General features: G+C 36.6%; 1 protein-coding gene across 1 annotated transcript in view; it reads right to left on the bottom strand.

Moving 5' to 3' along the window:
• LOC132085228 (maltase-glucoamylase-like) overlaps positions 1-24,347 on the bottom strand; it is a 156,398-nt gene that overhangs the window by 23,161 nt on the left and 108,890 nt on the right. The window contains 8 exon segments of the mRNA XM_059490594.1: positions 2,824-2,908; positions 5,593-5,741; positions 8,300-8,416; positions 14,813-14,847; positions 16,497-16,630; positions 19,520-19,658; positions 23,104-23,188; positions 24,036-24,170. Coding sequence (XP_059346577.1) covers positions 2,824-2,908; positions 5,593-5,741; positions 8,300-8,416; positions 14,813-14,847; positions 16,497-16,630; positions 19,520-19,658; positions 23,104-23,188; positions 24,036-24,170 — 879 coding nt within the window.

Genomic DNA, 24,347 nt, shown 5'->3' with positions numbered 1-24,347 from the left:
TGGGATTTTGGGATTTTCCCTTTTTTGGGATTTTCCCCCCATTGGAGTTTTGGGATTTTCCCCCATTGGAATTTTGGGATTTTCCCATTTTTGGGATTTTCCCATTTTTGGGATTTTCCCCCATTGGAGTTTTGAGATTTTCCCCCATTGGAGTTTTGGGATTTTCCCATTTTCGGGATTTTCCCATTTTTGGGATTTTCCCCCATTGGAGTTTTGGGATTTTCCCCCATTGGAGTTTTGGGATTTTCCCATTTTCGGGATTTTCCCATTTTTGGGATTTTCCCCCATTGGAGTTTTGGGATTTTCCCCCATTGGAGTTTTGGGATTTTCCCATTTTTGGGATTTTCCCATTTTTGGAATTTTGGGATTTTCCCTTTTTTGGGATTTTCCCCCATTGGTGTTTTGGGATTTTCCCCCATTGGAGTTTCGGGATTTTCCCATTTTTGGGATTTTCCCCCATTGGAATTTCGGGATTTTCCCATTTTCGGGATTTTCCCCCATTGGAGTTTTGAGATTTTCCCCCATTGGAATTTCGGGATTTTCCCATTTTCGGGATTTTCCCCCATTGGAGTTTTGGGATTTTCCCATTTTTGGGATTTTCCCCCATTGGAGTATTGGGATTTTCCCCCACTGGAATTTTGGGATTTTCCCATTTTCGGGATTTTCCCCCATTGGAGTTTTGAGATTTTCCCCCATTGGAATTTCGGGATTTTCCCATTTTCGGGATTTTCCCCATTGGAGTTTTGGGATTTTCCCATTTTCGGGATTTTCCCCCATTGGAGTTTTGGGATTTTCCCATTTTCGGGATTTTCCCCCATTGGAATTTTGGGATTTTCCCATTTTCGGGATTTTCCCATTTTCGGGATTTTCCCCCATTGGAGTTTTGGGATTTTCCCATTTTCGGGATTTTCCCCCATTGGAATTTTGGGATTTTCCCATTTTTGGGATTTTCCCCCATTGGAGTTTTCCCATTTTCCCCCATTGGAGTTTTGGGATTTTCCCCCATTGGAGTTTCGGGATTTTCCCATTTTTGGGATTTTCCCCCATTGGAATTTCGGGATTTTCCCATTTTTGGGATTTTCCCCCATTGGAGTTTTGGGATTTTCCCCCATTGGCATTTTGGGATTTTCCCATTTTCGGGATTTTCCCCCATTGGAGTTTTGGGATTTTCCCATTTTTGGGATTTTCCCCCATTGGAGTTTTGGGATTTTCCCATTTTCGGGATTTTCCCCCATTGGAGTTTTGGGATTTTCCCCCATTGGAGTTTCGGGATTTTCCCATTTTTGGGATTTTCCCATTTTTGGGATTTTGGGATTTTCCCTTTTTTTGGGATTTTCCCCCATTGGAGTTTTGGGATTTTCCCCCATTGGAATTTTGGGATTTTCCCGTTTTCGGGATTTCCCCCATTGGAGTTTTGGGATTTTCCCATTTTCGGGATTTTCCCCCATTGGAGTTTTGGGATTTTCCCATTTTCGGGATTTTCCCCCATTGGAGTTTTGGGATTTTCCCATTTTCGGGATTTTCCCCCATTGGAGTTTTGGGATTTTCCCATTTTTGGGATTTTCCCCCATTGGAGTTTTGGGATTTTCCCCCATTGGAGTTTTGCGATTTTCCCGTTTTTGGGATTTTCCCCCATTGGAATTTTGGGATTTTCCCATTTTCGGGATTTTCCCCCATTGGAGTTTCGGGATTTTCCCATTTTCGGGATTTTCCCCCATTGGAATTTTGGGATTTTCCCATTTTTGGGATTTTCCCCCATTGGAGTTTTGGGATTTTCCCCCATTGGAGTTTTGGGATTTTCCCATTTTCGGGATTTTCCCCATTGGAGTTTTGGGATTTTCCCATTTTCGGGATTTTCCCCCATTGGAATTTTGGGATTTTCCCATTTTCGGGATTTTCCCCCATTGGAGTTTTGAGATTTTCCTCCATTGGAATTTCGGGATTTTCCCATTTTCGGGATTTTCCCCCATTGGAGTTTTGGGATTTTCCCATTTTTGGGATTTTCCCCCATTGGAGTTTCGGGATTTTCCCATTTTTGGGATTTTCCCCATTGGAGTTTTGGGATTTTCCCCCACTGGAATTTTGGGATTTTCCCATTTTCGGAATTTTCCCCCATTGGAATTTTGGGATTTTCCCCCACTGGAATTTTGGGATTTTCCCCCATTTCTCCATTGAGTTTTTTGGGATTTCCCCCCTTTTTTGGCATTTTTCCCCCCATTTTTTGGGATTTTTTCCCAATTAAATTTTTGGAATTTCCAATTTTTTTAGGATTTTCCCATTTTTGGTCGGATTTTTCCCAGTTTCCCCCCATTTTTCCCCCATTTCTCCACTGAGTTTTTTGGGATTTTCCCCCCCATTTTTTGGGACTTTTTCCCAATTTCCCCCATTACATTTTTAGGATTTCCCATTTTTTTCAGGATTTTCCCATTTTTTTTAGGATTTTTCCCAATTCCCCCCAGTTTCCCCCATTTCTCCATTGAGATTTCGGGATTTTCCTCCTTTTTTTGGGATTTTTCCCCCTTTTTTTTGGATTTTTTCCCAACTTCCCCCATTCTTTTTTGGGATTCCCCCATTACATTTTTGGGATTTCCCTTTTTTTTTAGGATTTTCCCATTTTTTGACGGATTTTTCCCAATTTCCCCCCGTTTCCCCCCATTTCTCCATTGACTTTTTTGGGATTTTCCCCCATTTTTTTGCATTTTTCCCCCCATTTTTTGGGATTTTTTTCCCAATTAAATTTTTAGGATTTCCTATTTTTTTTAGGATTTTCCCATTTTTGGTCGGATTTTTCCCAATTTCCCCCCGTTTTCCCCCATTTCTCACGGGTTCCAGCACGGGGCTGACCAGCAGCCCCTCCCCCCACAGGAACTGTCGGTCGATGTCCCACGTCGTCCTGTCCTCCACAAACCTGGGCAAAAAACCCCCAATTTTGGGCAAATCCCACCCAAAATCATCCATTCATAAAAAATGAAAGAGTCATTCATAAAAACAAAAGAGTCATTCATAAAAATAAAAGAGTCATTCATAAAAATCAAAGAGTCATTCATAAAAATCAAAGGGTCATTCATAAAAATAAAAGAGTCATTCATAAAAATAAAAGAGTCATTCAAAAGAATTCAGAAAAATAACGAGGATTTTAAAAAGGCAAAGTTTTGCTCCAAAAAATTTGATTTTGGAGCTTGAAAAAAAGGCGATTTTTGGGGTGAAAAATGATGATTTTGGGGGGAAAAAAGGGTGATTTTTTGGGTAAAAAATCGGCGATTTTAGGGTGAAAAATGTGATTTTATTTGGCCCATAAAAGGAGATTTTGGGCTCAAAAAAGGTGATTTTTGGGCTTGAAAAAAAGGCAAATTTCGGCTGACAAAATGGAGATTTTGGGGTGAAAAGAGGCGATTCCGGTGTGAAAAATGATGATTTTTACGGTGCAAAAAAGGCAATTTTAGGGCTGAAAACTGGTGATTTTTGCTGGAAAAACGCGATTTTTTTTTTGGTTTTTCCGCCAAAATGGCAATTTTGGGGTGAAAAGGGGGGATTTTGGGGCTCACTGGTGCAGCAGGGGCCGCACAACGGTGGCAGGAAGGGATTTGGGGGGAAAAAATTCAATTTTTGGGCTGAAAAAGGGCGATTTTTGCAGGAAAAATGCGATTTTTTTGCCAAAAATGGGGATTTTGGGGTAGCAAAGGTAATTTTGGGGTGAAAAACGGCGATTTTTGGGCCGAAAAAAGGGCAAGTTTTGGGCCCAAAAAGAGGCGATTTTGGTGCCTGAAAAGAGGCAATTTTGGGATGAAAAAAGGAAATTTTTGGGGTGACAAAATGGCGATTTTGAGGTAGAAAACTGCAATTTTGGGGTAAAAAAATGGTGATTTTTGGGCCTAAAAAGAGGCAACTTTGGGGTGACTAAGGGCAATTTTGGGGTCCAAAAATGATGATTTTTGGGGCAAAAAAATGGCAATTTTTGGGAGAAAAGTGGCGATTTTGGGTTTAAAAATGTGATTTTTTTTTTTTCCATTTTTGGGCTTCTGAACGGGGATTTTGGGGTGAAAAGAGGCGATTCTGGGGTGAAAAATGATGATTTATGGGATGAAAAAAAGGCAATTTTGGGCCCAGAAAAGATGATTTTGGTGCAACAAAAGGCGACTTTTTGTGGGCCGGAAAAAGGCAATTTTGGGGTGAAAAATGGTGATTTTTGGGCTAGAATAAAAGGGGATTTCGGGATGAGAAAAGGCAATTTTGGGATGAAAAATGGTGATTTTTGGGCTAGGAAAAAAGGGGATTTCGGGATGAGAAAAGGCAATTTTGGGGTGAAAAATGGTGATTTTCGCATGAAAAAAGTGGGGTTTTTTTGCCAAAAACGGCAATTTTGGGATGCCAGAGGATATTTTGGGGTAGCAAAGGCAATTTTGGGGTGAAAAACGGCAATTTTGGGACTCACTGGTGCAGCAGGGAGGGATTTGGGGGGAAAAATTTCAATTTTTGGGCTGAAAAAGGGCGATTTTGGGGGCCAAAAAAGGGGATTTTGGGGGCCCGAAAAGAGGTGATATTCGGCTGAAAAAATGGGGATTTTTGGGGTGAAAATTGATAATTTTTGGGGATATCGGGGTGCAAAAAAAGTGATTTCTTTTTCCCCATCAAAGGGATTTTGGAGCTGAAAAAGAGACAATGTTGGGCTCAAAAAAGGCAATTTTGGGGCATGAAAAGAGGCGATTTTGGGGTGAAAAAGGTGATTTTTGGGCTGAAAAAAGGGCAATTTTTGGGCCCAAAAAGAGGCGATTTTGGTGCCCGAAAAGAGGCAATTTTAGAATGAAAAAAGGAGATTTTGGGGTGACAAAAGGGGCAATTCTGGCGTGAAAATGGGGTGAAAAATGGGTGATTTTGGGGTAGAAAAACCTCAATTTTGGGGTGAAAAAAGGGGAATTTTGAGGTGAGTTTTGGGTGAATAAAAGGCGATTCTGGGGTGAAAAATGATGATTTTTCGGCTGAAAAAGAGGCAATTTTAGGGTAAAAAATGCCAAATTTTGCACAAAAAATGCGATTTTTTCGCCAAAAATGGGGATTTTGGGGTAGCAAAGGTAATTTTGGGGTGAAAAAGGCGATTTTTGGGCTGAAAAAAGGGCAAGTTTTGGGCCCAAAAAGAGGCGATTTTGGTGACCGAAAAGAGGCGATTTTGGGATGAAAAAAAGGGAATTTTGGGGTGACCAAATGGCGATTTTGAGGTGGAAAACTGCAATTTTGGGGTAAAAAAATGGTGATTTTTGGGCCTAAAAAGAGGCAACTTTGGGGTGACTAAGGGCAATTTTGGGGTCCAAAAATGATGATTTTTGGGGCAAAAAAATGGCAATTTTTGGGAGAAAAGTGGCGATTTTGGGGTGAAAAATGTGATTTTTTTTTTTTTTCCATTTTTGGGCTTCTGAAGGGGGATTTTTGGGGTGAAAAGAGGCGATTCCGGGGTGAAAAATGATGATTTTTACGGCGCAAAAAAGGCAATTTTAGGGGTGAAAACGGCGATTTTTGCAGGAAAAAACGCGATTATTTTTTTTTTTTCGTCGCCAAAATGTCAATTTTGGGGTGAAAAGGGGGGATTTTGGGGCTCACTGGTGCAGCAGGGGCCGCACGACGGTGTCGCCGTGGGCGTGGGCGCGGAAGAGCAGCGCGTAGAGCAGCGGCAGCAGGCGGTAGCGCAGCCCCAGCACCCGCCGCGACAGCGACGCGAAGGTGGAGTTCCAGGCCAGCGGGTCCTGACGCTGAAATGGGGCCAAAAAACGAGATTTTGGTTAAAAAGGTAAAAAAATGCTATTTCGGGTAATTGAAGATTTGGGGTTTTGGTTAATTGGGTCACTAATTGGGTCATTAATTGGGTCTTTGGGTAATTTGGCACCGGGACAGCGACGCGAAGGTGGAGTTCCAGGCCAGCGGGTCCTGACGCTGAAATGGGGCCAAAAAACGAGATTTTGGGTCATTTCGGGAAAATTCATAATTTTGAGTAATTGGGTTAAAACGGCGATTTTGGGTTATGGGGGAAAAATTGATGATTTTGGGTCATTTGGGGAGAAAAATTGAATTTTGAGTAATTGGGTTAAAATGATGATTTTGGGTCATTGGGGGAAAAATGGAGGGTTTGGGGTTTGGGGTGAAAAACGGCGATTTTGGGCCATTGGGTCATGAATGGGGTCATTAATTGGGTCACTAATTGGGTCATTAATTAATAATTGGGGAATCTGAAAAACGGGGATTTTGGGTCATCGGGTGAAAAATGGAGGGTTTGGGGTTTGGGGTGAAAAATGGCGATTTTGGGGTTTGGGGTGAAAAATGGCGATTTTGGGTCATTGAGTCATGAATGGGGTCATTAATTGTGTAATTAATGGGGTCATTAATTTATAATTGGGAATCTGTTGGAGGTGGGAAAGTGACGCGAAGGTGGAGTTCCAGGCCAGCGGGTCCTGACGCTGAAATGGGGCCAAAAAACGAGATTTTGGTTAAAAAGGTAAAAAAATGCTATTCGGGTAATTGAAGATTTGGGGTTTTGGTTAATTGGGTCACTAATTGGGTCATTAATTTATAATTGGGGATCTGAGAAATGGGGATTTTGGGTCATTGGGGGAAAAATGGAGGGTTTGGGGTTTGGGGTGAAAAATGGCGATTTTGGGGTTTGGGGTGAAAAATGGCGATTTTGGGTCATTGGGTCATGAATGGGGTCATTAATTGGGTCACTAATTGGGTCATTAATTTCTAATTGGGAATCTGAAAATTGACGATTTTGGGTCATTGGGGGAAAAATGGAGGGTTTGGGGTTTGGGGTGAGAAATGGCGATTTTGGGGTTTGGGGTGAAAAACGGCGATTTTGGGTCATTGGGTCATGAACGGGGTCATTAATTGTGTAATTAACGGGGTCATTAATTTCTAATTGGGAATCTGTTGGAGGTGGGAAAGTGACGCGAAGGTGGAGTTCCAGGCCAGCGGGTCCTGACGCTGAAATGGGGCCAAAAAACGAGATTTTGGTTAAAAAGGTAAAAAAATGCTATTCGGGTAATTGAAGATTTGGGGTTTTGGTTAATTGGGTCACTAATTGGGTCATTAATTGGGTCACTAATTGGGTCATTAATTTCTAATTGGGGAATCTGAAAAACGGGGATTTTGGGTCATTGGGGGAAAAATGGAGGGTTTGGTTTTGGGGTGAAAAATGGCGATTTTGGGGTTTGGGGTGAAAAACGGCGATTTTGGGTCATTGGGTCGTTAATGGGGTCATTAATTGTGTAATTAACGGGGTCATTAATTTATAATTGGGGATCTGAAAAACGGGGATTTTGGGTCATTGGGGGAAAAATGGAGGGTTTTGGGTTTGGGGTGAAAAATGGGGATTTTGGGTCGTTAATGGGGTCATTAACTGTGTAATTAACGGGGTCATTAATTAATAATTGGGAAGCTGTTGGTGCCGGGACAGCGACGCGAAGGTGGAGTTCCAGGCCAGCGGGTCCTGCCGCTGAAATGGGGTGAAAAAACGAGATTTTGGGTCATTTGGGGAAAAAAAATCAGAATTTTCAGGTTTGGGAGAAAATTGGTGATGGGGAAAAAATGCTGGGAAATATTTTGGCAGCATTTGGGGGAAAACAGGAGAAATTCAGGAAAAATTGGGAAATAAATGGGAAATATTAGGGAAATAATGGGAAGATAGAGAAAATGATATTAAATATTATTTAAATATATTATTGAATATAATTTTTAGATTAAAAATAATTTTTAAAATTGTTAAATATGATTTAATATAAAATAATATTAAATAATATTATATTATAAATATAAATATAGGTATAAATATAAATATAAATGTAAGTATAGATATAAATAGAAATATAATATAGATTACAAATGTAAATATAAATATAAAATAATATATATAATAAATATAATATAATATAATATAATATAATATAATATAATATAATATAATATAATATAATATAATATAATATAATATAATATATTATATAATGTAATATAATATAATATAAATATATAAATATAAATAGAGAAAATAAAAATACAGGGGGAATATTAGGGAAATAGTAGGGAAAATATTAGGGAATTAATAGCAAACAAATTATGGGGAATAAAATGAAAATATTAGGGAAATAAAGGAGGAATATGGGAAACATTGGGAAAAATTGGAAATAACGAGGAAATAAAGGGAAAAATATGGGAAATAAAAAAAAATATTGGGAATGAAAAGGGAAATAATGGGGAAAAACCAGGATTTTGGGGGAATTTTCAGGGAATAATTTGAATTTTGGGGTGGTTTTGGCACCTTGTCGCGGTTGCCGTTGTGGTTGCGCGAGTAGGGGTAGAAGGCGCCGAGCTCCATCCAGCGGGCGCAGAGCTCGAACGACGGCTCCCCGAAAAAGCCGCAGATGTCGGCCCCGGTCTGCCCCAAAAACGGCCAAAATCCCGTCAAAATCCGGCCCAAAATCCCCCCAAAAATGAGATGAAAATCCCAGAAAGAGCAGCAAAATATGTCACAAAAACCCGCCCAAAAATCCCAAAAAATGAGCACAAAATGCACTTAAAATGAGCCCCAAATGCTGTAAAATCCACCCCAAAATCCCACAAAAATAAACCCCAAAATCCCATCCAAATGAGGCCCAAATCCCATAAAAATAAACCCCAAAATCCCACGAAAATCCACCCCAAAATCCCATGAAAACAAACCCCAAATCCCATGAAAATGAGCCCCAAATCCCATCAAATCCACCCCAAAATCCCACAAAAATAAACCCCAAATCCCACAAAAATAAAGAAACCCCAAATTCCACCAAATCCACCCCAAATCCCACAAAAATAAACCCCAAATCCCATCACAATGAGCCCAAAAATCCCATAAAAATAAACCCCAAATCCCATCAAATCCACCCCAAAATCCCACAAAAATAAACCCCGAATCCCATCAAAATGAGCCCAAAATCCCCAAAAAAAGGAGCCAAAAATCCCACCAAAATAAACCCCAAATCGCATGAAAATGGGCCCAAAAATCCCACAAATATAAACCCCAAATCCCATCAAAATGAGCCTAAAATCCCATAAAATCCACCCCAAAATCCCATAAAAATGAGCCTAAAATCCCATGAAATCCACCCAAAATCCCATGAAAATAAACCCCAAATCCCATCAAAATGAGCCCAAAAATCCCAAGAAAGGAGCCAAAAATCCCAAACCAATGAGCCCAAAACCCAAACCAATGAGTCCAAAAATCCCACAAAAATAAACCCTAAAATCCCATCAAATCCACCCCAAAATCCCATAAAAATAAACCCCAAATCCCCCAAAAATAAATAAACCCCAAATCCCCCGCAAATAAACCCCAAATCCCATCAAATCCACCCCAAATTCCCATGAAAATGAGCCCCAAATCCCATAAAATCCACCCCAAAATCCCACGAAAATAAACCCCAAATCCCATCACAATGAGCCCAAAAATCCCATAAAAATAAGCCCCAAATCCCATCAAATCCACCCCAAAATCCCACAAAAATAAACCCCAAATCCCATAAAAATAAACCCCAAAATCCCATAAAAATGCCCCAAATCCCATCAAATCCACCCCAAAATCCCACAAAAATAAACCCCAAATCCCATAAAAATAAACCCCAAAATCCCATCAAATCCACCCCAAAATCCCATAAAAATAAACCCCAAATCCCATCAAAATGAGCCCGAAATCCCACAAAAATAAACCCCAAATCCCATCAAATCCACCCTAAAATCCCATAAAAATAAACCCCAAAATCCCATAAAATCCACCCCAAAATCCCACAAAAATCCACCCCAAAATCCAACGAAAATAAACCCCAAATCCCATCACAATGAGCCCAAAAATCCCATAAAAATAAGCCCCAAATCCCATCAAATCCACCCCAAAATCCCACAAAAATAAACCCCGAATCCCATCAAATCCACCCCAAAATCCCACAAAAATAAAGCCCAAATCCCATAAAAATAAACCCCAAAATCCCATAAAATCCACACCAAATTCCCACGAAAATAAACCCCAAATCCCACAAAAATAATCCCCAAATTCCATAAAATCCACCCCAAATCCCATAAAATCCACCCCAAATCCCATCAAATCCACCCCAAAATCCCACGAAAATAAACCCTAAATCCCACAAAAATAAACCCCAAATCCCATTAAAAATGAGCCCCAAATCCCATAAAATCCACCCCAAAATCCCATAAAAATAAACCCCAAATCCAACCAAATGCCCCAAAATCCCACAAAAATAACCCCCAAATCCCATCAAATCCACCCTAAAATCCCATAAAAATAAACCCCAAAATCCCATAAAATCCACCCCAAAATCCCACAAAAATAAACCCCAAATCCCATAAAAATAAACCCCAAAATCCCATAAAAATAAACCCCAAAATCCCATAAAAATGCCCCAAATCCCATCAAATCCACCCCAAAATCCCACAAAAATAAACCCCGAATCCCACAAAAATAAACCCCAAATCCCATCAAATCCACCCCAAAATCCCACAAAAATAAACCCCAAATCCCACAAAAATGAGCCCCAAATCCCATCAAATCCACCCCAAATTCCCATAAAAATAAACCCCAAAATCCCACAAAAATAAACCCCAAAATCCCACCAAAATAAACCCCAAATCCCATCACAATAAACCCCAAAATCCCATTAAAAATGCCCCAAATCCCATCAAATCCACCCCAAAATCCCACAAAAATAAACCCAAATCCCACCAAATGCCCCAAAATCCCACAAAAATAACCCCCAAATCCCATAAAATCCACCCTAAAATCCCACAAAAATAACCCCCAAATCCCATAAAATCCACCCCAAAATCCCACAAAAATAAACCCCAAATCCCATAAAAATAAACCCCAAAATCCCATAAAAATGCCCCAAATCCCATCAAATCCACCCCAAAATCCCTCAAAAATAAACCCCGAATCCCACAAAAATAAACCCCAAATCCCATAAAATCCACCCCAAATTCCCACAAAAAACCACCCCAAAATCCCACAAAAATAAACCCCAAAATCCCACGAAAATCTCCCCAAAATCTCATAAAAATAAGCCCCAAATCCCATCAAATCCACCCCAAAATCCCACAAAAATAAAGGCCAAATCCCATAAAAATAAACCCCAAAATCCCATCAAATATACCCCAAAATCCCACAAAAATAAACCCCGAATCCCACAAAAATAAACCCCAAATCCCATCAAATCCACCCCAAAATCCCACAAAAATTAACCCCAAATCCCATCAAATCCACCCCAAATTCCCATAAAAATAAACCCCAAAATCCCACAAAAATAAACCCCAAATTCCACCAAAATAAACCCCAAATCCCATCACAATGAGCCCAAAAATCCCATAAAAATGAGCCCCAAATCCCATCAAATCCACCTCAAATTCCATTAAAATGAGCCCAAAAATCCCAAACCAATGAGCCCAAAAATCCCATAAAATCCACCCCAAAATCCCACAAAAATAAACCCCAAATTCCACCAAATGCCCCAAAATCCCACAAAAATAACCCCCAAATTCTATCAAAATGAGCCCCAAATCCCACAAAAATGAGCCCCAAATCCCATAAAAATAAATAAACCCCAAATCCCACAAAAATAAACCCCAAATCCCACCAAAATAAACCCCAAATCCCATCACAATGAGCCCAAAAATCCCATAAAAATAAACCCCAAATCCCATCAAATCCACCCCAAAATCCCACAAAAATAAACCCCGAATCCCATCAAAATGAGCCCAAAATCCCCAAAAAAAGGAGCCAAAAATCCCACCAAAATAAACCCCAAATCGCATGAAAATGGGCCCAAAAATCCCACAAATATAAACCCCAAATCCCATCAAAATGAGCCTAAAATCCCATAAAATCCACCCCAAAATCCCATAAAAATGAGCCTAAAATCCCATGAAATCCACCCAAAATCCCATGAAAATAAACCCCAAATCCCATCAAAATGAGCCCAAAAATCCCAAGAAAGGAGCCAAAAATCCCAAACCAATGAGCCCAAAACCCAAACCAATGAGTCCAAAAATCCCACAAAAATAAACCCTAAAATCCCATAAAATCCACCCCAAAATCCCATAAAAATAAACCCCAAATCCCCCAAAAATAAATAAACCCCAAATCCCCCGCAAATAAACCCCAAATCCCATCAAATCCACCCCAAATTCCCATGAAAATGAGCCCCAAATCCCATAAAATCCACCCCAAAATCCCATGAAAATAAAACCCAAATCCCATAAAAAATGAGCCCCAAATCCCATAAAATCCACCCCAAAATCCCACAAAAATAAACTCCAAATCCCACGAAGATAAACCCCAAATCCCATCACAATGAGCCCAAAAATCCCATAAAAATAAGCCCCAAATCCCATCAAATCCTCCCCAAAATCCCACCAAAATAAACCCCAAATCCCATAAAAATAAACCCCAAATCCCACCAAAATAAACCCCAAATCCCATTACAATGAGCCCAAAAATCCCATAAAAATAAACCCCAAATCCCATCAAATCCACCCCAAAATCCCACAAAAATAAACCCCAAAATCCCACAAAAATAACCCCCAAATCCCATAAAAATCTCCCCAAAATCCCATAAAAATAAACCCCAAAATCCCACGAAAATAAACCCAAAATCCCACAAAAATAAACCCCAAATCCCATAAAATCCACCCCAAATCCCACAAAAATAAACCCCAAATCCCATTAAAAATGAGCCCCAAATCCCATAAAATCCACCCCAAAATCCCATAAAAATAAACCCCAAATCCAACCAAATGCCCCAAAATCCCACAAAAATAACCCCCAAATCCCATCAAATCCACCCCAAAATCCCACAAAAATAACCCCCAAATCCCATAAAATCCACCCCAAAATCCCACAAAAATCCACCCCAAAATCCCACAAAAATAAACCCCAAATCCCATAAAAATAAACCCCAAAATCCCATAAAAATGCCCCAAATCCCATCAAATCCACCCCAAAATCCCACAAAAATAAACCCCAAATCCCATAAAAAATGAGCCCCAAATCCCATAAAATCCACCCCAAATCCCACAAAAATAAACCCCAAATCCAACCAAATGCCCCAAAATCCCACAAAAATAACCCCCAAATCCCATAAAATCCACCCCAAAATCCCATAAAAATAAACCCCAAAATCCCATAAAATCCACCCCAAAATCCCACAAAAATAAACCCCAAATCCCATAAAAAACGAGCCCCAAATCCCATAAAATCCACCCCAAATTCCATTAAAATGAGCCCAAAAATCCCAGAAAAAGGAGCCAAAAATCCCAAACCAATGAGCCCAGAAATCCCAGAAAATCCACCCCAAAATCCCATCAAATCCACCCCAAAATCCCACAAAAATAAACCCCAAAATCCCACAAAAATAAACCCTAAAATCCCATAAAATCCACCCCAAATTCCATTAAAATGAGCCCAAACATCCCAAAAAGAGGAGCCAAAAATCCCATCAAATCCAACCAAAATCCCATAAAATCCACCCCAAAATCCCACAAAAATAAACCCCAAATCCCACAAAAATAAACCCCAAATCCCATCAAAATAAACCCCAAATCCCATAAAATCCACCCTAAATTCCATTAAAATGAGCCCAAAAATCCCAAAAAAGGAGCCAAAAATCCCATAAAATCCACCCCCAAATCCCATAAAATCCACCCCAAAATCCCATAAAAATAAACCCCAAATCCCATAAAATCCACCCCAAAATCCCACGAAAATAAACCCCAAATCCCATCACAATGAGCCCAAAAATCCCATAAAAATAAGCCCCAAATCCCATAAAATCCACCCCAAAATCCCACAAAAATGAGCCTCAAATCCCATAAAAATAAACCCCAAAATCCCATAAAAATGCCCCAAATCCCATCAAATCCACCCCAAAATCCCACAAAAATAAACCCCAAATCCCATAAAAAATGAGCCCCAAATCCCATAAAATCCACCCCAAAATCCCATAAAAATAAACCCCAAATCCCATCACAATGAGCCCAAAAATCCCATAAAAATGAGCCCCAAATCCCATCAAATCCACCCCAAAATCCCATCAAAATAAACCCCAAATCCCATAAAAATAAACCCCAAATCCCATCAAATCCACCCCAAAATCCCACAAAAATAAACCCCAAATCCCACAAAAATGAGCCCCAAATCCCATCAAATCCACCCCAAATTCCCATAAAAATAAACCCCAAAATGCCACAAAAATAAACCCCAAATTCCACCAAAATAAACCCCAAATCCCATCACAATGAGCCCAAAAATCCCATAAAAAATGAGCCCCAAATCCCATCAAATCCACCCCAAAATCCCACAAAAATTAACCCCAAATCCCATCAAATCCACCCCAAATTCCCATAAAAATAAACCCCAAAATCCCACAAAAATCCACCCCAAAATCCCACAAAAATAAACCCCAAATCCCATAAAAATAAACCCCAAATCCCATAAAAATGCCCCAAATCCCATAAAATCCACCCCAAAATCCCACAAAAATAAACCCCGAATCCCACAAAAATAAACCCCAAATCCCATCAAATCCACCCCAAAATCCCCCCAAAACAAACCCCAAATCCCATCAAATCCACCCCAAATCCCATCAAAATAAACCCCAAATCCCATCAAATCCACCCCAAAATCCCACAAAAATAAACCCCAAAATCCCATCAAAATAAAGAAACCCCAAAATCCCCTCAAAATGCCCCAAATGCCGCCCTGCGCCCAGCGGGGTTTGGTCCCTGCACTCACGTAGGAGACCCCGAAGAGGCTGAAGTCCAACATCCCTGCGGGAAATTCACCCAAAATTCACAAATTTGGGGCAAGTTTGGGGCATTTTTGGTAATTTCATAATTTCAGGGATATAATTATATCTGTAAAATAATATCTATACATTTTATATAAAAATTATATATAGAGTTATATCGAAAAATACCGATTTTTTTCTCAAAAATACCGATTTTTTCTGAGCCAAACTCGGATTTTTGGGGTGAAAAATTGGGATTTTGGGTCTCACCCACGATGGATTTGCCCATCTGCTCCCAGGCAGGTTCAGAGATAATTAATTTATAATTAATATTACATAAAATTATATGGAAAAATAACAATTTTTTTCTCAAAAATACCGATTTTTTTCTCAAAAATACCGATTTTTTTGGGGTGAAAAATTGGGATTTTGGGTCTCACCCACGATGGCTTTGCCCATCTGCTCCCAGGCAGGAAAATAGCTAATTAATTTATAATTAATAACACATAAATTTATATGGAAAATACCGATTTTTTTCTCAAAAATACCAATTTTTTTCTCAAAAATACCAATTTTTTTCTCAAAAATACCGATTTTTTCTGAGCCAAACTCGGATTTTTGGGGTGAAAAATTGGGATTTTGGGTCTCACCCACGATGGATTTGCCCATCTGCTCCCAGGCAGGTACAGAGATAATTAATTTATAATTAATAACACATAAATTTATATGGAAAATACCAATTTTTTTCTCAAAAATACCAATTTTTTTCTCAAAAATACCGATTTTTTCTGAGCCAAACTCGGATTTTTGGGGTGAAAAATTGGGATTTTGGGTCTCACCCACGATGGATTTGCCCATCTGCTCCCAGGCAGGTTCAGAGATAATTAATTTATAATTAATATTACATAAAATTATATGGAAAAATAACAATTTTTTTCTCAAAAATACCGATTTTTTTCTCAAAAATACCGATTATTTTGGGGTGAAAAATTGGGATTTTGGGTCTCACCCACGATGGATTTGCCCATCTGCTCCCAGGCAGGTACAGAGATAATTAATTTATAATTAATAATACATAAATTTATATGGAAAAATACCAATTTTTTTCCAAAAATACCAATTTTTTTCTCAAAAATACCGATTTTTTTGGGGTGAAAAATTGGGATTTTGGGTCTCACCCACGATGGATTTGCCCATCTGCTCCCAGGCAGGTTCAGAGATAATTAATTTATAATTAATATTACATAAAATTATATGGAAAAATAACAATTTTTTTCTCAAAAATACCGATTTTTTTCTCAAAAATACCGATTTTTTTGGGGTGAAAAATTGGGATTTTGGGTCTCACCCACGATGGATTTGCCCATCTGCTCCCAGGCAGGTACAGAGATAATTAATTTATAATTAATAATACATAAATTTATATGGAAAAATACCAATTTTTTTCCAAAAATACCAATTTTTTTCTCAAAAATACCGATTTTTTTGGGGTGAAAAATTGGGATTTTGGGTCTCACCCACGATGGATTTGCCCATCTGCTCCCAGGCAGGAAAATAGCTAATTAATTTATAATTAATAACACATAAATTTATATGGAAAAATACCGATTTTTTTTTCCAAAAAATACAGAATATTTTGGGATAAAACCGCAGAATTTTGGGGTGAAAAATTGGGATTTTGGGTCTCACCCACGATGGATTTGCCCATCTGGTCCCAGGCCGCCGTGTTGTCGCCCAGCCAGTGCCCGGCCCAGCGGCCGCTGCCCGGGAACGTCGAGCGCGTCACCACCAGGCCGCGCTCGCCCGTCACCTCCTGCACCGCCCTGGGAAAGGCAATTAATAATTAATTAATTAATTAATTAATATTATTATAATTAATTAATAAATAAATATTATTATTCATAACGATATTAATAGCAATATTAGTAATAATAACGTCACCACCGGGCCGCGCTCGCCCGTCACCTTCTGCACCGCCCTGCGCGCGGGGAAAGACAATTAATAATTAATTAATTAATTAATATTATTATTCATTACAATATTAATAGTAATATTAGTAATAATAGCGTCACCACCAGGCCGCGCTCGCCCGTCACCTCCTGCACCGCCCTGGGAAAGACAATTAATAACCAGCTAATTAATTAATATTATTATTCATAACGATAACACCAGTAATAGTAATAGTAATAGTAATAATAGTAATAATAGTAATAATAGTAATAATAACGTGAGCACGATGCCACACTCGCCTGTCAGGTTCTGCAGCACCCTGCGTGAGGGGAAGGAGAAATTAGTTTAATTATTCATTAATAAATTAATTATATGATTAATAATAATAACAGTAGTAGTAATAATAACTGTTATAGTAGTATTATTAGTAATAATAATAATAATAATAATAATAATGGCGTGACCACAATGCCGCGCTTGCCCGTCAGCTTCTGCAGCACCCTGGGGGGAGGGGAAAGAGATTTTAGATTAATTAATTAATTAATTAACTAATAGTAATAATATTAATAATAATAGTAATAATAATAATAAGGTGACCGTGAGATGTTGCAGCACACTGGGCGCGGGGAAAGAGAATTAATAATTAATTCATTAATTCATTAATATCATTATTGATAATAATAACAATAGTAATACTAATAATAGTAAAAAAGTAATGATAGTAATATATAATATATAATATGTAATATGTAATATGTAATATATAATATATAATATATAATATGGAATATATAATATGTAATATATAATATGGAATATATAATATATAATATATAATATAATATATAATATATAATATATAATATATAATATATGATATATATAATATGTAATATGTAATATGTAATATATAATATATAATATGTAATACGTAATATATAATACATAATATGTAATATGTAATATATATAATTTATATAACATATTGTATATAGTATATTGTATGTAATATATTGTACATAATATATTGTATATATTTATATTATATAATATAGCATAAAAATATAGAATATATAACCCAGAGTATAGAATATTGAAGTTATACCATGCCCACCTGAGCGTGGGCTCGGTCTGCGCCCATCCGTACAGGTTGTGAACGTCGTAGTGGCCATTTCCAAATAACACATAATAATATATAATACAGAATATAGAACATATAAAATATATAACACAGAATACAGAATATAGAATATAGAATATACAACCCAGAGTATGGTATATTGCATTTATACCATGCCCCACCTGAGCGTGGGCTCGGTCTGTGCCCACCCGTACAGGTTGTGAACGTCGTAGTGGCCATTTCCAAATAACACATAATAATATATAATACAGAATATACAACATATAAAATATATAACATAGAATACAGAATATAGAACATAGAATACAGAGTATGGATTATAGAAGTTATACCATGCTCCACCTGAGCGTGGGCTCGGTCTGCGCCCAGCCGTACAGGTTGTGAACGTCGTAGTGGCCATTTCCAAATAACACATAATAATATATAATACAGAATATAGAACATAGAAAATATAGAACATAGAATACAGAATATAGAATATAGAATATACAACCCAGAGTATGGTATATTGCATTTATACCATGCCCCACCTGAGCGTGGGCTCGGTCTGCGCCCAGCCGTACAGGTTGTGCACGTCGTAGTGGCCATTTCCAAATAATACAATAATAATATATAATACAGAATATAGAACATATAAAATATAGAATATAGAACATAGAATATATAACATAGAATCTAGAATATAGAATATTGAATACAGAACATAGGATATAGAATATTGAATTTATACCATGCCCCACCTGAGCGTGGGCTCGGTCTGCGCCCAGCCGTACAGGTTGTGAACGTCGTAGTGGCCATTTCCATATAATACATAATAATATATAATACAGAATATACAACATAGAACATAGAACATAGAATATAGAACATACAAAATATAGAACATAGAATATAGAATACAGAGTATGGTATATTGCAATTATACCATGCCCCACCTGAGCGTGGGCTCGGTCTGCGCCCAGCCGTACAGGTTGTGCACGTCGTAGTGGCCATTTCCAAATAACACATAATAATATATAATACAGAATATACAACATATAAAATATATAACATAGAATACAGAATATAGAATATAGAATATACAACCCAGAGTATGGTATATTGCATTTATACCATGCCCCACCTGAGCGTGGGCTCGGTCTGTGCCCACCCGTACAGGTTGTGCACGTCGTAGTGGCCATTTCCAAATAACACATAATAATTTATAATACAGAATATAGAACATACAGAACATAGAATATACAACATAGAATACTGAGTATGGATTATAGAAGTTATACCATGCCCACCTGAGCGTGGGCTCGGTCTGCGCCCAGCCGTACAGGTTGTGCACGTCGTAGTGGCCATTTCCATATAATACATAATAATATATAATACAGAATATAGAACATAGAATATAGAATATAGAATATAGAATATAGAATATGGTATATTGCATTTATACCATCCCCACCTGAGCGTGGGCTCGGTCTGCGCCCAGCCGTACAGGTTGTGAACGTCGTAGTGGCCATTTCCAAATAATACAATAATAATATATAATACAGAATATAGAACATACAGAACATAGAATATACAACATAGAATACAGAGTATGGATTATAGAAGTTATACCATGCCCCACCTGAGCGTGGGCTCGGTCTGCGCCCATCCGTACAGGTTGTGAACGTCGTAGTGTCTCACGGGGGTCCCGTCCGGCAGCCGCTGCTCCCCCTCCATGCAGAGCGTCTTGGAGCTCAGCCCCTCCCAGCGCGACGCCAGCTCTGCCCAAAAACGGGAAAATCCACAAAAATTTACTCCAAAATTTTCACGACCCAAATCCAGATTTAAATCCCGTTTTTGTCATTTTTACTGACAAAAAAAAAAATCCCTTTTCGTTCACATTTTTGGTGACCCAAATCCATTTTAATTCCCGCTTTTAACGACAAAAAATTGAATTTAATTCACAGTTTCATTGACAAAAAATCAAATTTTTTGTCCCACTTTTAATGAAAAAAAATCCATTTTAATTCCCCTTTTTAGTGACAAAATTCCCGTTTTGATTCACATTTTTTGTTACCCAAATGCAGATTTAATTCCCATTTTTGTATTTTTTAGTGACAAAAAAATTCATTTTAATTTTCACTTTTAGTGACAAAAAATACAATTTCATTCCAATTTTCAGTGGCAAAAAAATCCAATTTAATTCCCATTTTTAGTGACCAAAAATCCATTTTATTTCCCAGTTTTAATGACAAAAGATCCAATTTAATTCCCATTTTTACTGACAAAAAATTCATTTGAATCCACATTTTTAGTGACAAAAAAATCTGATTTAATTCCTTTTTTTAATGACAAAAAAATCCATTTTCCTCCCATTTTTCAAGACAAAAAATCCATTTTAATTCCCATTTTTAGTGACAAAAAATTCATTTTATTTCCCAGTTTTAGTGACCAAAAATCCATTTTATTTCCCATTTTTAATGACAAAAAATCCAATTTAATTCCCATTTTTAGTGACCAAAAATCCATTTTATTTCCCAGTTTTAATGACAAAAAATCCAATTTAATTCCCATTTTTAGTGACTGAAAATCCATTTTATTTCCCATTTTTAATGACAAAAAATCCAATTTAATTCCCATTTTTAATGACCAAAAATCCAATTTATTTCCCATTTTTAATGACCAAAAATTCAATTTAATTCCCATTTTTACTGACCAAAAATCCAATTTAATTCCCATTTTTCGTCCCTTGTAACGACCCAAACCCAGAATTAATTACCCACAATTAATTAATCCATATTTTTTCCCATTTTTTATCATTTTTATTGACCCAAAATTTAGAGTTTTGGCTTTTTCCCAATTTCCCATTTTTAATGACAAAAATCCAATTTAATTCCCATTTTTAGTGACCAAAAATTCATTTTATTTCCCATTTTTAATGACAAAAAATCCAATTTAATTCCCATTTTTAGTGACAAAAATTGATTTAATTCCCATTTTTAGTGACAAAAAAATCGAATTTAATTCCCTTTTTTAATGACAAAAAATCCATTTTCCTCCCTTTTTTCAAGACAAAAAATCCAATTTAATTCCCATTTTTAGTGACCAAAAATCCATTTTATTTCCCATTTTTAATGACAAAAAATCCAATTTAATTCCCATTTTTAGTGACAAAAAATTGATTTAATTCCCATTTTTAGTGACAAAAAAATCTGATTTAATTCCCTTTTTTAATGACAAAAAATCCATTTTCCTCCCATTTTTCAAGACAAAAAATCCATTTTCCTCCCATTTTTAATGACCAAAAATCCAATTTAATTCCCATTTTTAGTGACCAAAAATCCATTTTATTTCCCATTTTTAATGACAAAAAATCCAATTTAATTCCCATTTTTAGTGACCAAAAATCCATTTTATTTCCCATTTTTAATGACCAGAAATCCAATTTAATTCCCAGTTTTAATGACCAAAAATCCAATTTAATTCCCATTTTTAGTGACCGAAAATCCATTTAAATTCACATATTTAGGGACAAAAAAATCGAATTTAATTCCCTTTTTTAATGACAAAAAAACCCATTTTCCCCCCAGTTTTAATGACAAAAAATCCAATTTATTTCCCATTTTTAGTGACAAAAAATTCATTTAAATCCACATTTTTAGTGACATAAAAATCTAATTTAATTCCCATTTTTAGTGACCAAAAATCCAATTTAATTCCCATTTTTAGTGACAAAAAAATCTGATTTAATTCCCTTTTTTAATTACAAAAAATCCATTTTCCTCCCATTTTTCAAGACAAAAAATCCAATTTAATTCCCATTTTTAGTGACCAAAAATCCATTTTATTTCCCATTTTTAATGACCAAAAATCCAATTTAATTCCCATTTTTAATGACCAAAAATCCAATTTATTTCCCACTTTTAATGACAAAAAATCCAATCTAATTCCCATTTTTAGTGACCAAAAATCCATTTTATTTCCCATTTTTAATGACCAAAAATCCAATTTAATTCCCATTTTTACTGACAAAAAATTGATTTAATTCCCATTTTTAGTGACAAAAAAATCTGATTTAATTCCCTTTTTTAATGACAAAAAATCCATTTTCCTCCCATTTTTCAAGACAAAAAATCCAATTTAATTCCCATTTTTAGTGACCAAAAATCCATTTTATTTCCCATTTTTAATGACCAAAAATCCAATTTAATTCCCATTTTTAATGACCAAAAATCCAATTTAATTCCCATTTTTCGTCCCTTTTAACGACCCAAACCCAGAATTAATTACCCACAATTAATTAATCCATATTTTTCCCATTTTTATCACTTTTATCGACCCAAAATTCAGAATTTTGGCTTATTCCCAATTTCCCATTTTTAATGACAAAAAATCCAATTTAATTCCCATTTTTAATGACAAAAAATTCATTTTATTTCCCATTTTTAATGACAAAAAATTCATTTTATTTCCCATTTTTAATGACAAAAAAATCGAATTTAATTCCCTTTTTAATGACCAAAAATCCATTTCCCCCCCAGTTTTGATGACAAAAAATCCAATTTAATTCCCATTTTTAGTGACCAAAAATCCACTTAAATCCACATTTGTAATGACAAAAAAATCTGATTTAATTCCCTTTTTTAATTACAAATAATCCATTTTCCTCCCATTTTTCAAGACAAAAAATCGAATTTAATTCCCATTTTTAGTGACCAAAAATCCATTTTATTTCCCATTTTTAATGACAAAAAATCCAATTTAATTCCCATTTTTCAAGACAAAAACTCCATTTAAATCCACATTTTTAGTGCCAAAAAAATCTGATTTAATTCCCATTTTTAGTGACCAAAAATCCAATTTAATTCCCATTTTTACTGACAAAAAATTGATTTAATTCCCATTTTTAGTGACAAAAAAATCGAATTTAATTCCCTTTCTTAATGACAAAAAATCCATTTTCCTCCCATTTTTAATGACAAAAAATCCAATTTAATTCCCATTTTTAGTGACCAAAAATCCATTTTATTTCCCATTTTTAATGACCAAAAATCCAATTTAATTCCCATTTTTAATGACCAAAAATCCAATTTAATTCCCATTTTTCGTCCCTTGTAACGACCCAAACCCAGAATTAATTACCCACAATTAATTAATCCATATTTTTTCCCATTTTTATCATTTTTATCGAGCCAAAATTCAGAATTTTGGGATTTTTTGACTCACGGGGGACGTAGGGCGGGAAGTTGAGCTCGCGGTCGCGGCAGCCGCCGACGGCGCCGTGGACGAAACTCGACGGCTCGTTCATGTCCTGGGGAGGGAAATTTTAATTAATTTTGGGGAAATTTTAATTAATTTTGGTAATTTTTAATAAATTTGAGGAATTTAGACAAAAATCCCGAAAAAAATTCCTTTTTTTGGGTGAATTTTAGCCCAAAAACAGCGAAAAAATCCAATTTTTTAGCCAAAAAATACTGGGAAAATTCAAATTTTTTGGCGAATTTTCAGGTTTTGATGGGTAAAATCCACCAAAAATAAAGGATTTTAAAAGAATTTTTGGAGCTAAAAATCGTCCTAAAATTTGAATTTTTCTCAGTATTTTTAAGCTAAAAAATTGGATTTTTTTTCGCTATTTTTGGGCTAAAATTCACCCAAAAAAAGGAAAATTTTTTCAGTTTTTTTGGGTTAAAATCTACCCAAAATAGAGGATTTTTTTCACGATTTTTTTGCAAAAAAAAGGAAATTTTTTTCAGTTTTTTTGGGTTAAAATCTACCAAAACTACACAATTTTTTTCACGATTTTTCGGCCAAAAAAATGAAAATTTTTTCAGTTTTTTTGGGTTAAAATCTACCCAAAATAGAGGATTTTTTTCAGGATTTTTGGAGCTAAAAATCGCCCAAAAATTTGAATTTTTCCCAGCATTTTTAAGCTAAAAAATTGGATTTTTTTCACTATTTTTGGGCTAAAATTCACCCAAAAAAAGGAAAATTTTTCAGTTTTTTTTGGGTTAAAATCCACCAAAAATAAAGGATTTTTTTCAGGATTTTTTGAGCTAAAAATCGCCCAAAAATTTGAATTTTTCCCAGCATTTTGAGGGTGAAATTTTTGATTTTTTCAGCGTTTTTTGGGGTACAAAAATGGAATTTTGGGCACTCACGATCCAGATGCCGTCGAATTTGATGCTGAGCGAGGAATTCCGGGGGTTGTGGAAAACGTCGGCGATTTCCCGCGCCCACCACGAACGCGTGGAGCCACGGAAAAAATCCGGCACCGCCGCGAAGGCGCGGTACAGCTGCGGGAATTAATTAATAATTGTCATTAATTAGGGTTAATAAATCAGAGAGGGTCAGTAAATTAACTATGGGAATTAAATCAATAGGATTTGTTGGGTTTTAAATGGGAATTTCATTGGGAAAAGAAGAAATCCGGCACGGCCGCGAAGGCGCGGAACAGCTGAGGGGAATTAATT

Source organism: Ammospiza nelsoni, chromosome 29, assembly GCF_027579445.1.
Source record: "Ammospiza nelsoni isolate bAmmNel1 chromosome 29, bAmmNel1.pri, whole genome shotgun sequence".
NCBI lineage: Eukaryota > Metazoa > Chordata > Aves > Passeriformes > Passerellidae > Ammospiza > Ammospiza nelsoni.
The sequence above is the reverse complement of the archived record's forward strand: the minus strand, read 5'-3'. Positions and strand labels throughout refer to the sequence as shown.